Source organism: Mastigoproctus giganteus, chromosome 7 (genome assembly GCF_048544385.1).
Source record: "Mastigoproctus giganteus isolate SK-2022 chromosome 7, ASM4854438v1, whole genome shotgun sequence".
Taxonomy (NCBI): Eukaryota; Metazoa; Arthropoda; class Arachnida; order Uropygi; family Thelyphonidae; genus Mastigoproctus; species Mastigoproctus giganteus.
In genome coordinates this window covers 26636537-26651348 of record NC_143581.1, presented here as the reverse complement: position 1 = coordinate 26651348, position 14812 = coordinate 26636537, and the positions used below count along the sequence as shown (strand labels likewise).

Genomic DNA, 14812 nt, shown 5'->3' with positions numbered 1-14812 from the left:
CTTTTCTCAATATGAGACGCCACGTTACAGTTTATTATACTTCCACATTTCATTTTAAATGGTGATTGGAAATATGTAATCTGTTGAAACACATGCTGTACTATGTGTTTTAGAATGGTAGAGGGTGGAAAGCCAAGAAAAAAACTCTCCTGCAATATTGTGAAGAGACCTTTTCCAGTTTTTCCTGAATTTTGCCTTTTAAGCTAAATTTTGAGATATTAGTTTCTTTAAAAGTGCCAAGGAAACGGCTCTTTATAATTCTGTTGTTTCAACGTGTCCATTTTATTTATTAAATTCTTTATTTCTGTTTATTATTTTATTAAACATTTAAATGTTTTTGGGTTTATTACTTAATTAAATATAAAAAATGTTAAATTTAAAAAAAAATAGCCACTTAAGATTTATCTGTAAAATTCATTTTGAGTAGTATTTAAAAATACATGATTTATTTTCTCTTATTGGAATAAGAGAAAATAACGTTAATTTCACATAATCTTAGAAGACAGTGGCTACTGTGGTACTGTTTCTTCCCGAGATATCCTAAAATCCACAGGACGGATCTTTATCTCAGTAGCCAGAAAAGAATAGTGATATCCTCTCCATGGATTCCAGTTAATTCCATTAGCAAAGCTCGTGTGATTTCCTTTCAAGTTAAGTACATTGAGGTTGGATGCGTGGCAGGCGGTGTACCACCAGGCACCACTGTATTCTTGAGCACAGTTCTTTTCCCAGGTGTCATTGTCCTTATCTTTGGTGGTGAATTTGGCTCCGTTTTTTTCGGTTAAGGAATCACCTACAAAAACGATAAATGTCTCATTACATGTACAATAAATTTCAGAACAGAAATGTAATATTTGTTGTTGATTTTTTTGACAATATCACTATCATAAATCCGTAAAATTCCTAGAACTGCAAGGATCAAATTCCTCAGTAGCCTAACTCAGAGGTTTGGCTGTACCTTGTTGGAATTTTCTTCTGGAACTTTGACGATTACTTGGAGATGGAACAAACATTTTATCCAACCATAGCTGAATTAGGAGAATGGCCAACGACAGATGCATGCAATTGACAACAAGTGGGTGAAGCTGAAAAGCCATATTTTCTGATCTCTATCCTGCTAATGATTCTACCTTTCTTTTATATCCGGTATCTCTGGCTTAGAGAACAGAGAAGAACTCTGTAGTCTACTATTATCAAAAATAAATAAAAGAAAAAACTGGAATTTCTAACCTGGAATTTTATAAATTAAAGTAAAATGAATAAAAGAAAATTAATAACTAAAATAACATTAAAATAAATTTATAGCTATAATAATATGATAAATTTCAAATTCGATTTATTGATTAGTTAAGATTGAAAGCCTGACCCGATTATAAGTAATAAGATATTCAAAAACGTAATCAGGAATGATTTGGTCAAAATTATATAAGAATTTTGTCTTCATTTGTTGTTGTAATAGGTTTGAGGAGCATCGGCAACTAAGGCCATATTCCTCCATATATATTTTCTGTAAATTACATGTGTTGTGTGTTAGATTTTCGGTTTGCTGGACGAAAATACTGAGTTTCCGGGAGTAAAAACCATGCTACTTTCACCTGAGAACAACTAATTCAGGCATGTTGTGAAAAAGGTCCAAAAAATGCCTCCTCTCATCGAGGAGAATCCAACTCAGGATATTTCCACCCGGTGTGGGGAGGCTCGCGATTATACCAGTTTTACTACTACAAGGGTCTGGTTTCACTTATCAATAAATCGAATTTAAAATGTTCACTTTCAAAATTGTATTTTCCTCGAAGTAACATTGATGTAACAAAATATTTAATAAGTGGTAAGAAAAGATAGAAAACAGAAGAATTGGAATCGACATTACCAGCGTTTCCTGAGTATTCGCGAACACGCAGCGTATAATAATTTTCTTCACCATCAATCGAAAATTGGTCATACAAGGCAAATCTGGAGTTACCATCCATGTCTTTAAGATCAAACCTAATGGAGTTCTTCTTTTGCTCCGATAGTGCATGGATATTGTCGTTCCCTTTAAAAAGAATATTTTATTAACCTATTTATATATTAGGTTGAATAAAAAGAAATTTTTATATCTTTTATAAAATGAATCGTTAAAGAAATCACAAAATAGACAGACGCTGCATGCATTTTTTGCCAAAATTTCTTACGACTTGTCGAAACATAGAGGGGCGTAAAGGGTCCAATGTATTTTGTCCAATTTGATCTGAGTCTTTTCTACTCAGTCTGGAGGTACAGAGATCATAAAAAACTTTATCCGAGAAGAGAGACAGGAAGTGAACTAGGGCCTCGTATGTATTGATGTTAACTGATTCTAGTTTAATTTTGGACCATTCACCCCTCAAAAACACTGGTTAATTCCATAGGTCAGGTGATAGGTTGGAAATACCTGTTGAACTTACGATATGAAAGACTTGCCACTCACTGATAGAGGGTTGGAACAGGAAGGAAAAAAAGAATGTAAATCTCTTCACAATAGGTACCATATTTATTTATTTAATGTAGATGGTTCCAGCTGGAACACACCAAACCAGTCTTGTATACCTGTACAGACACTGTTCTTAGTAAAGACAATCAGAACAGTGGTGTCCAGAGAACGAAAGCATTGGACATTACAGTAGAATACATTACACATTCCAGGCATCAAACGGATTCACCTGAGGATAATCTATATCAAAAATCTTAAAAGAAGAATAAAAACGGCTTGAAGCCCATTGTATTGTATTAACAACGAAATTAGGCGGTATAAGTGTGATGGTTTTGGCCTCTTTTACGTGGTTTGAAGCAGTTTCACCGATGAAATCATGAATGCGGCTTATCTATTGGGGTATTAGGAAGAGTTCTGCTTTACTTAAAATGTGGCAGTGCTTTGGAGAGGGGTGCTATTTGAATCATAATGACAACGATACAAGTTTCAGAGCACGGTCATTACAATGGAAATTTCAGAGGAATAAAGAGAAAACCTGCCATCTTTCAATCTCTCCAGTGTGTTATCAATGACATTAAAGTCCATGACCATTATTTCGGATATTGAAATGTATTTTCAAAGATGCTTTTTTTTCAATTTAATGACAAAGAAACTATTTTCTCCTTTAAATTCCCTATATGCTTTTCCAAAGAAAATTCAGGAAATTATGGAGATCTTTATCGAGTAGAGATGGTCTCATTCCAAAATAAAACTCTCGCCAAGAAATATGACAGCCACACTTATTTCCGTAGACCAATCTTAAAACTTCCATCGGATAAACCAATGTTTTCGTAATGGAAACTGTGTACCTTCAGTCCATAATTAATGCAATATCTCTGTTCCAAAATCCATCATATTAGTATCCAAAGAATTTCAGATACTACAAATAAATTTGCAGCTATTACCAAGAAGCTATGAATTTTAGATTCTCTCTCCTTGGCTTGTGAGGTTAGACTCTGACCAGTCAACAGTTTTCCATTCGAACGAAGACTGTTCCCTAAGCGACGTTCTAGTCTTTAGTAAAGATTTCCACATCAATTAGATGTGGAAATCTCAAAAAATATACGAATTTTTGCATATAAATAAGGAAAGAACTAAATAATTTTATTATAATTTGAAGGATGCTGGAAATCATTTCTAACGATCTTCAATTTATAATAAAACGAATTGTTGATAATCTTATTTCGAGCATCTAATCGTAAGACCCTTTTGAACTTATTATTTTTTGCAATAATTATGTATTTATATATTATGAACATACACAGTAGAATAACAAAAATGACTTACTCCTAGGTTAAATAAATAAATGAATTTAAAATTAAAAATTAATTTAAATCAAATTTATTTTAATGCAGTTCTATTTTTAAAAACCTCTCTAGTCTTAATATAGTTCTAGACGATCATTACGCACCTTTTAGGATTTGTCCTTAAAGCTTGATTATCATCGATCACAGAAGATAATTACAATTTTTATTGCAAGTCTCAGTTCTCTTCAGGTCAAAATCCGGTTATTTGTCGATGATTTTACCATTAATTCTCCAATCTTTGGATTCGGTGCGTGATTCCTGTAGTCATGTTTTTCGACATGACTGCAGTAACCAAAACAGATAGGAACGTATTCAAATATTCCACTTACCTAACCAGAACTCACGATCAAGATCTCCAAAACCGATTTTGTATTCTTCCCAACCTTTGAAAAAGTAATCATTTGGTCGTCCAAAGTCTCCTCTCCTTTGAATTATCTGCAAAACAAAGCACGTTTGTTATTCTGTTCAAAATAATAGTTTAAAATAGTTTCTTTTAAAATTTATAAAACGTGGTCATCGGCTAATAATCCATAAGCAATTTCACGTAGCATCAGGGGGTGTAGAGAAGTCCTCTCAGGTGCTTTCTAAGATACCAATGTGTATTTTTATTTTCCCAATATTTATCGAGTGATTCTTTATAACAACTACTCCTATGTAGTTTTATCCATAATTTGCATTGCAAGGCTCAGTTCTCTTCAGGTCAAAATCCAGTTCTTTGCCGATGATTTTACCATTACTTCTCTAATCTTTGGATTAGAGAAGTAATGGTAATGGGTGCAGAAATAACCCAATGATTCTCGAAATTGAAATGGAAATCAATTTAGCAGTAGGAGTACTTCAAGTGAAATCCTTAACCCATTTATCTATTTTAACCTATTAATGGTTTATTCTATTAATGGGTTGAATAATACTAGATCTGAGGTCGTTAATATTTAGTGAATATACAATAAAAAGAGAGTTCCACTTACTGTCCATCCTCCTCCGTCTGTCGACATGTCACAGTACACGTTAATACTATCCCTAATTATACGATTTCTGGGCCAAATCTTATAGATGCCACTGGTGTTATAACCTCCTTCCAGTACTTCGGCACAATCCATTGGTTTGTAAATACATCGCGAAGAGCCCACTGTAATGAGAATAAAATTATATGAAAATATTCAATTATATGACAGCTGTTTATTGTTCTGAAAATATTTCATCTGTGTGGATCATCTCAACAAAATGTGGACCAGCATTTGTGTATGGCATTGACAACTATCTTTAAATTGTTAAAATCTATGGTGAATAACCTGAGTTCAGATTGTATTAGGTGATTCTCGCAAGAGTTTCTTTAAAATTCATGCTGAAGTCCTTAGCTCGTGCAGAAATTGTTTATTGTCAAAGATACTCGAGACAGTTGGTAAGGCAAGATGAAATTGTACACGTTCCCCATCCTAACATATACCGTATTTGGCACGGTATAAAGAAATTATTAATTATATTTTTCTATACTGTATACAAAATAAATATTCTGTTTATTTTGTCTTTCAGTCAAAGCAGCTAACGAGGAGTGGATGTATTCTGTGTATAAATTGCGCGTATTTTAACAGCATTAAATTCAGCCACTGATTAGAGACTTTTTGGAATGACCCAAAGCCGAAGTTCCGATTCATCCCAAATTTGATTTAAGGTCGGGATTCCTGAAAGGCCAAAAGTCCTGACCTTAACCTTGCTGATCCCCACAGATAGAGACCTTTTCATTTGCACGCGATCTACTAGCGCAGTCTAGCCTGAATCATCATCAATAAATGTGTCATTTCGTGAATTGGATTCCAATCCAGACCTCTCTTTCTTCATTCCTTTTTGTCTGCAGCTTTGTGTATCGAAGAAATTTAATATATATAAAACAAAAACCGTCCTTTTAAAAATGCGCTGATATTTCGCTAGATATAGAAAAAAGAAAATATAAAACAAACACCTCTTACCTTCAGCCAAAACATCTCTCAATAAAGCAAATCCATCGTCAAATTTTTCCTTTGTTCGAATTACTTTGCAATTTAAGTCATCTGATGCTTTAGTCATTAAGAAAAGCGTAGAAACGAGGAACAGTACTTGCGGTAACACCATCTGAAATCTTACAACAAAATTCATCTAAAATGAGTTAGGAAGAATTAATTTTTCATTCCTCTTTATAACAATGACATAATAGGCTAACAAGAAAACGATTGTCCAATAAAAATATTCAGAATTACACATTTGCCGTGACAAAACATATAAACCGAATTCACACTTCAGTTATGGGGAAAAAAGAGTTCCAAATATTAAGAAAAGGAGTGGGAAATGCTATGTTAATGGGCAAGGGGACTACAGTACCCTACCATTAATACACGGACACCTGAATATCTACAAATTATTTCTTTGTACTCTTCCATTTCGCACTCTTCCATCTGAACTTTTCTAACTCAAGGAACTGCAGTAGAAGAACTGTTCTAATTGTGAGATACTTAAGCACTTACATTATTTCCTTCTGTTGCTGAAAAAATATTGCGACAACTTTTCTGTAATTATCTGGAATGGTCCTTCAGTAGTATCACTTCATGTCCGAAGCTTATTTCGCACATTTCGTGGCAAATCGGTCCTTTATATATAATTTGAATTTTTTTTCTTTTTGTTTTTTCTAGCCCACTCCCGGATTTGGCTGGAATGAAATGTTATCAAATTTTTCGGCTGGCAAACATCCTGCGATAAGATACTGGATACTATAAATGTACAGAAAGTATTTATATGAAACACAGCTAGATTTTCTGTTTAAAAATAAAAATATCTTTTGTACAACCAAAGGACGATTTCTCTATAAATCTTTATAAACTAGAAATAAGTTTATAATGTAAGTTATGCAAATGTAAGCCCTCACATAGTATGATCGCAGGTTCCTTAGTATGATATTTCTTGGGGTTTCTGATTTACTTTTCTTGAATAAAAGTTTCTAATACTCTGGCCAGTGAGTGTATGTTATTATGATTAAATATCATCTTTTCTAAATATGCTTACAACATTTGAAAGCTGAACAATAGTATTTTATGCTTCGAAATAGTTTAAAAAATGGTGTCATTGCCTTTGAAAAAAAATATACACCACATCACCATATCCTCATTGTGTGTGACCAATGATACGATGTATAAAAATATACATCGTATCATTGGTCACACACAATGCGACCGTTCAACATCATTTTAATTGCATCAAATAAATATAAGAGCCAAACTGACCATTGCATAAAGTTAGAAACTGCAATCATAAACTTATCCAGTAACACAAAGGATTGCAAGCAACAATTATACAGACTGTTCTAGATCCAAAGACTGAATTCAATGGTCAGAGCCCCAATGACATCCATAGGTTCTGAGCCCCAATGACATCCATTAGTTCAGAGCCCCAATGACATCCAACGATGCAGTCCCCAATGACATCCATTGGTTCAGAGCCCCAATGACATCCAACGATGCAGTCCCCAATGACATCCATTGGTTCAGAGCCCCAATGACATCCATTGGTTCAGAGCCCCAATGACATCCATTGGTTCAGAGCCCCAATGACATCCATTGGTTCAGAGCCCCAATGACATCCATTGGTTCAGAGCCCCAATGACATCCATTGATTCAGAGCCCCAATCGAGGCTCTCATTTCATCGTACGTTATTACTTTTACCACAAATTAAGGTTATTTGTAGATACGCAAGTTTCCTGATATTAATGGAAGGGCAGTGTATTCTCCAGATTGTTAGTTTATTCACACATACTCTATGCTGATGTCTGTTGTGTGTTTTGTTGTATAAAATAGTAAAACATTATACTGACAGATAGATATTTCATTGTAAATAAATGCCTTAAATTTTTTATTATACTGAATTCCAAGATGGACATTTCAAATTTCAATTATCAGAGTGGTGTGGGAAAAATAAAATCATTTGTTTTATTCTAGAAGGAAAGCAGCTCAAGCAAAAATTATTTGAAACAAAGCGGATATTTCAAATTTAGAAATCATTCAAATTACAAATTGTATTAATAATTTCTAATTTTTAGTTTTATTTATTAAATCCATTTTGAGCAGAAATTAAAAAGTAAATCTGAATTTGTAAATAACTATCAGTATAAGGTTAACATTTGTTGTCCATTTTTCTGGGCTTGGTGAAGAATGGATACTGGGAATGTTTTTTTAACTTGAAGTCAGTAGAACGTTATTGAAATGTTCTGTAGTCGATATGCTGTTTCCGGTGAAAAACCCGAGTTTCCTGGAGAAAACATTATCCTGTGATTGCCTGAGACCAACTAACTCAGCCATTTTGTGAAAATTACCCATTAAAATTCCTTGCGTCAATGAAGAGATTCGAACTTCCGTCTTTCTCCCCGGTGTGGAGGAGACACTGATTCTGCCACTGTTCCACAAACGAGGTCTCAGTAGAGCGGATCTTGATCTCAGTAGCATCAAGCGAATGATGATTTCCTCTCCAGCAACTCCAGTCGATTTCATTAGCGTATCTTGTGTGATTTCCTCTTTGGTATAATCCTGAGAGAAAATCACAGACGAGAAACCCTAGCTTCTGGGAATTAAAGCAGTGCAGTCCTTCGCCTGATTAATTCAGCAGCAGGAGAAGAGATTGAACTTGGACTCCGAAGACTGATTCGAACGCAGACACTGATTCGAATCAAGACACTTTCTACTAGTTGAAGGATGGTTATCATATATATGAGGCCTGCGTAGCCGAGTGGTCAGGAGCGGGAGTGCAGTAGCACACGCTCTTTGAGTAGACCGGGGTTCAAGCCCGTGACTGCTGAATACGGTCGATCTGCCAACCCGCAATGGACCAGCGTGGTAGATTATGGTCCATTTCCCTCAGCATGAATTGTTGAGGCGGCTTCCATCCTGCAGTGGGTTGATAATGGCTGCACTTTACCTTTTTTTTTTTTATCGTATATATTGCTTGAAGGCGCCCTCAAAGTTACCCTTGAGGGCGGCTTGAAGGTTACCCTTGAGGGCACTTTCAAGCAATGTCCCAACTTATGATGGTTAAATTTCGGTTGATAAACTAATGGGTGAGTTTATAGCCAATCAAGAAAAAAAACTATTTGATAAAAGAATATTTATTATATAGTCTTGATAACTAGGCTACTGGGGAACGATTTCTTCTCGAGATATCTTGAAGTAGGTTGGGCGTATCTTCATCTCGGTAACAGCAAGAGAATAATGCATTCCTTTCCACGAACTCCAGTTCACTCCATTAGCGTAGCTTGTGTGATTTCCTCTGAGGTAAAATCCATTGAGATTGGAAGAGTGACAGGAGGTATACCACCAAGCACCATTGATTTCTTGAGCACAGTGTTTTGGCCAGGAGTCGTTGTCTCTGTCTTTAGTGGAGAATTTGTGTCCGCTGTGCATTGTGTAGGAATCTCCTGCGAAAATAGAAGCAGAACAGCACAAAAAATTGAATTCTACTGTAATATCGATTATATCACTGTTAGGAGTAAAATTAACATATTCACTATTCCCTTTTATTCTTTCGAATTCAAGACAAAATGTTATTTTAAAGCTCATAATCGTTCAAAGAGAAGGTAGAATGTTCGTAAAATTTAGTGGGTGATTGTACATAAGGGTTTCATTTTAATAAGAAATATAGTACAGTAAGTATAATTTATCGTTACATTTCACATAGTGATGTTTTAAAGTCCGTGAGGAATGCTTTTCTAACTTTGTGGAGTCTCTACCCTGGCAACCTTGACTATTCTGAGGCCTAAAGGAGTAAACTCACACATATGGTTAACTGGCCACTCGGCGTATGAGAAATCATCTTAGAAATAGGTAAATTTAATAATGTAATCAAACAAGACATTGCCTTTTTTTCCGCTAACAATCATTCCTTTTTTACCATAAACAATTTATTCTATTAATTGTCAATTAAATCTAGATGGGAACGCACAAATTTGCTTACTTCCTTTGCTGCCTCCTTTAATATAACCCATCCACCCCAGGTGCCTTTCTTATGTTTAACCTCAACAATTTCTCCTCCACTTTGCTCTCAGTTATTACAAAATCATTAAGCACCCTGCTACAATTAGATAACCTTCCGGCATTTTCAAACCTTAATAACTCCTCATGTGCGAATGTAGCTGCAAAATACTCATTCAGTTTGTTTTCTATCTGAGCAGGATCATCAACAGTCGAACCATCGATTCAAGTGGACCAATCAGATTCGTCCCCTTCCTTTCAGAGTTTATATAAGTAAAGAAACCCTTGCTGTTTTTCTTAGCATCCTTTGCCAAAGATTTCTCGTAATCTGCCTTGGCCTGCCTAACCTCCTTTGTGACCTGATTACAGACTAGCTTATATCTGCCATAGGCTTCTGAGTCGCCTGATAATTTATATGCATCCCATCCATTTTTCTTCTCTGTCACGAGTCTCATTAGTTCATTTGATAACCATTTAGGCCTAAACCTTGAACAATATTTCTTAATAGGTATGAAACTTTTAGTAGCTTCCACGATTAATTCCTTGAATGCTTCCCACTTGGAATTTGCTGTTGGTAACATCATTAGTTGGTCCCACTGTACAAAATTTAAAAACTGTCCGAGACCATTTCAAATTCTGTGTATATAGATGTATACACAGAATATTTTGAAATCTCGATAGTTTATAGTGACATTGTACTAAAAATGTGTAACTTCCTTAATTTTTTCAAAGGAGTGTACTTATTTTTGAATTGTTGCCATTGATTTGCTTAATTGAATCACGAAAATATCCTTTAAAATGAGAATTTCAGTGCCAATCTGATTCAACTAAATATAATACAGCATTGAAATAAACGCTAAGAAAGGGGAAAACACCAGGTATAAGTGTCATCAAACTTACCAGCATTTCCGCTGTACTCAGAGACATGCAGTGTGTAGTTATTTTCCTCCCCGTCAATCCAAAACTGTTCATACAAGGCAAAGCTGTAGTTGTCATCCATGTCTCTAAGGTCAAACCTTATAGAGTTCTGTTTTTGCTCTGATAATGCGTGAATGTTATCGTTACCTATAAAAGGAATATTTTAAATCACTTATTTAATACTCGTATAATTCATGCAAGCATCTCACTTAGATATTTTCAGTTCTCGCGGTAGTACAATGGTTAGAATCACCGTCTTACCACACTCGGTGGAAAAAGCCTGATTTCGAATCTCGTCGATTCGAAATCAGGCCATTGAAAATTGGAAAGATCTTCCCAATAACCATCTAAAGAAGCCTCACGAAAGAGTACAGTATTTATTTAATACCGTGATTAACGTTTATCCCTTGATATACTTTTACCTTGACTAGATACTAATTTACGTTTCTGGCTCTAATGTTTCAAGTGAAATTTCATTTTTCCATAATTTAAATATAATTTTAATAGTTGGTCACCCTCTTCATAAAACTTCCAATGGCAATTTTAGTGGATGGTTCGCTGCGATCATAGAGTTACATCTGCATTAAAACAAAAAGAGAATGAAATAAGAGAAAGATTCATATCATTTCCTTACCTAACCAGAAGTCACGGTTAATATCTCCGAAACCAATTTTGTATTGCTGCCAACCTTTGTAAAAATAATCATTTGGCTTTCCAAAATCTCCTCTCCTTTGAATAACCTATAAACGAAGAACTTTTGTTAATCGCTTAAGAAGTAGTAGTTAAAATAGTCATTTATTAGTTTTAAAACCACCAACCCTGTAGATTCACCGAACAGTTTATATTTTATGGCATATCAACTCTTTTGCCAGTGAGTCCTCTTCAATTAATATCTACTCTTTGACTGAAAAACAGTCTTTTAAAGACCAAATTGAAAATCTACGTCAGGTTTTAACGTCTTAATATTTATAGAACGTATGAATAAAAGAGTTCTACTGACTGTCCATCCTCCTCCATCCGTAGACATATCACAGTACACGTCAATGCTGTCCCTGATGAGTACACGATTTCTGGGCCAGATCTTATAAATTCCACTGGTGTTATATCCTGTTCCAAGCAACTCGGCACAGTCCACTGGCTTGTAACTGCACTGTTCAGAGCCCACTTTAATAAATATAAAACGAAATAATTAGCTGTTATTGGTGTTTAGAAAATTGTAACTTAACGCTTAGATATGAAACTGAAGTTGAACAATCGTAAGATAAACAAATATGAACTTTTTGTGATGTGTGAATTATAAAACATCTCTTACATTTCGACAAAGCTTTTTCCAATATGGCGAAACCTGTGTAAAAATTCTCCTTTGAACGACTTACTTCACAACTTAAGTCAGTTTCTGCTTTGCTGATCAAGAAAACTTGGGAGATGATGAACAATGCTTGCAGTAGCGCCATCTGAAAATAGAAGTTAATTTGTAAGATGAAAACAACGTGGAAGAATTACTGTTGCTACATGCCATCCTACCGAGAAATACTAAATTAATCGTGAACACTTAACTCTATTTGCCTTCTGTTTCTACTTCTTGTTGCTTCTGAAAATATCGGGACCTTCCTCTTGAACACTACTATTCCTGCGTCCAGTTCAGTTCTCGCACTCAATGCCAGTTCTTTCCCTTATATTGTGTATTTTTTGCTAATAAACACTTCACAAATTTAGGATTCCCCTGAATCAAATCTTCGGAAATTGAGCTGCTGGAAAACATCCTGGGTTGTGATTCTGGACAATATACATATACAGAAAGTATTTGCTCTGAAAATAGCCTTATTTCTTCATAAATTAAAAACATCTTTTATACACCCAAAGGACGAATTATGTTTATAAACCAGCCGAACTATATAAACTATAAATAAACATTAAAATATATATAAACTGAAAATAAACTAGATGCGCCTCCCATTGTTCTTAAAAAAATTCTTCAATAAAATATTGTTTGACGTGTGAGTTCCATTAATTTTGTATCTTTTTAACAGGGTCAGCCTTAAGTAAGACATTGGAAATTTTGTTAATGTCATTGAATAAACTAATTATATATTACTTGTGATAAAGCAGTGGGACACAGCTTTATGGTTTTGTAAATGAACATCATATGTATCGATGGAGTTGCTAAAATTTTCAAACTCATAGCTAAAGTAAACGGCACGTACTACAGACAGAACATTACAGTATTGATGTATTAATAATCAAAGATTATATTAGTTATAACACATAAAATTCTCTTCTCTAGCATATATAAGGTAATACTAATAATAGTAGTATTAGCTTATTAATTTATATACTTTTAAATCTCGTTAAAATTTTATTACACTAACGTTTCAATGCTATATTATAAATTCCCATCATCAGGTGAGCAACGTGGTTAAATTTCATCAGACTGAAAGGGGGGAACTGTTGATGTTTATAACGTGTTGATTGAATAAGGGTGAATATGGGCTTGGCACACCCAGGGTCCTGAGCTTAATATCATCATTCTTCTCTTTCTTGGTGATTCCATTCTACTTCTGTCTCTCTCAGGGTAATTTGGAAATTTTTTTTGGCTGGTGCAGAATAAGCTTCAGTCTTCCTTGCACCATATGGCTAATAATATTAATAATAATAATTAATCGTACCGAATTAAAGATAATTTTTATAGATATCCATAAAAATAGCAAATCGTATCTGAATAAATATTTTGTTTTATTTAAAAAAATCGAAATAGAAATCGGAACCCTCCAGAACGTAGCAGCACTGACAATTTTAGGAAATACTTCTGTAGGAAACGTAGTGGCACAATGAAATGTATATTTATATTCCAAGATTTTAAAGTTCTGGAAGTTTATTTTTAGTATACAGTACATATTTAGCCCAGTTTATTTCTAGTTTATATAGTTCCGCTAATATATAAAGATATTGGGTTCTTTGGATGTACAAAAGATATTTTTAATTTATCAAAAGTGAATTTAGCGCTGTTTTTAAATGTAAATACTTTCTATACATGTTTAGCCCAGTACCCGGATACAGGATGTTTTCCAACTTCACAATTTCATAACAATTTAATTCCAGAGAAAGTTAAACTTGGAGAGTGTATTTATGAAAATGAAAGAAACATATATGGGAACTTCTTGGAACGAAGTATGAGAGATAAATCAAACTCGCCACACGATACCATTTTGGTGAAGAGACTTCCAGATAGAGAGTTTTCCTAATCATCTAAATCAAATTCATTGCAAATTCAAAATCTATTTTTAAATTTTCGATGAGGTACTTACCGGGAGATATCATCATATCAAGTCCGTAGGGACGTATTCTAGAAGTTTGTTTTCGCTGTTGATGTTGTCGTAGTAGAGTTATATAAGCATCAGGGACTAAGAACATATTGCTCCGGATATACTGTATGTAGATCGCGTGTGTTCTCTGGTCGATTTTCGGTTTGATGGACGAAAAACCCGAGATTTCGGGAGAACCATCCTACCCGCGTCTGAGTCACGTTGTGGAAAAGGCCCATAAAATTGTCATCGACGGGACTCGAACTCAGGGGAGGATGGCGATTCTACCAACTGTGCTACTCACGAGAGTGTTTGTTTTCGCGGTAGCATAGTAGTTATAATCACTGTTCTCCTCACACCCGGTAGAAAAGTCCCACCAGGAAACTCGGGTTAGCATTAGCATTAGCAAAGGCACATGATGCATGAAAGCAAGCTTATATAACATCAGACAAAAAAAAAAAAACCTACTCGCTCCAAATATTTGTCTAGTTCTACATGGAATCTATTTAAGCTATCAACTTCTACAACGACAGATGGAAGTTTCTTCCAGCAATCAACCACCCGCTGGCTAAAGGCAAACTTCCGCACATCTATCCTACAACTGTCTTTCCTCATTTTGAATTTATGCCCTCTCAGGTGATTATTCTGAGCAAGAGGAAGAATTCCATCAGCATTGAGCACACTCAAACCATTTAAGGCTTTATACACTTCAATCAGATCACCTCGCAAGCGTCTAGTCTCCAGACACTAATTTGCAAAAATTAAACCTTTCTTCATAAGTGAAAAACCCTTTGTTCCATTCACTAATC

At 34.8% G+C, this 14812-nt stretch overlaps 2 protein-coding genes across 2 annotated transcripts; both read right to left on the bottom strand.

Annotated features, from left to right (window-relative positions):
- Window positions 1-509: 509 nt before the first annotated feature.
- Window positions 510-5862, bottom strand: LOC150082720 (techylectin-5A-like). Its single transcript, XM_090378251.1, has 5 exons — window positions 5766-5862; window positions 4767-4927; window positions 4128-4233; window positions 1871-2035; window positions 510-793 (listed from the first exon to the last, which is right to left on the bottom strand). Exons 1-5 carry the CDS (start codon window positions 5860-5862, stop codon window positions 510-512), a joined length of 813 nt encoding a protein of 270 aa, XP_090234377.1.
- Window positions 5863-8946: 3084 nt separating this feature from the next.
- Window positions 8947-11910, bottom strand: LOC150082719 (techylectin-5A-like). The gene is made up of 4 exons (XM_090378250.1): window positions 11702-11910; window positions 11336-11441; window positions 10684-10848; window positions 8947-9230 (listed from the first exon to the last, which is right to left on the bottom strand). The coding sequence occupies exons 1-4, from the start codon at window positions 11726-11728 to the stop codon at window positions 8947-8949; spliced, it is 582 nt and encodes a 193-aa protein (XP_090234376.1). The 5' UTR covers window positions 11729-11910.
- Window positions 11911-14812: the final 2902 nt, after the last annotated feature.

Coding starts and splice junctions, on each gene's coding strand:
- LOC150082720 (XM_090378251.1), bottom strand. CDS start 5,862: ATGACTAAAGCATCAGATGACTTAAATTGCAAAGTAATTCGAACAAAG. Junction 4,234..4,766: donor CAGACGGAGGAGGATGGACA/GTAAGTGGAACT, acceptor TTTGTTTTGCAG/ATAATTCAAAGGAGAGGAGA. Junction 2,036..4,127: donor TGATCGTGAGTTCTGGTTAG/GTAAGTGGAATA, acceptor TTCTTTTTAAAG/GGAACGACAATATCCATGCA.
- LOC150082719 (XM_090378250.1), bottom strand. CDS start 11,728: ATGTCTACGGATGGAGGAGGATGGACA. Junction 11,442..11,701: donor CGGATGGAGGAGGATGGACA/GTCAGTAGAACT, acceptor CTTCGTTTATAG/GTTATTCAAAGGAGAGGAGA. Junction 10,849..11,335: donor TAACCGTGACTTCTGGTTAG/GTAAGGAAATGA, acceptor TTCCTTTTATAG/GTAACGATAACATTCACGCA.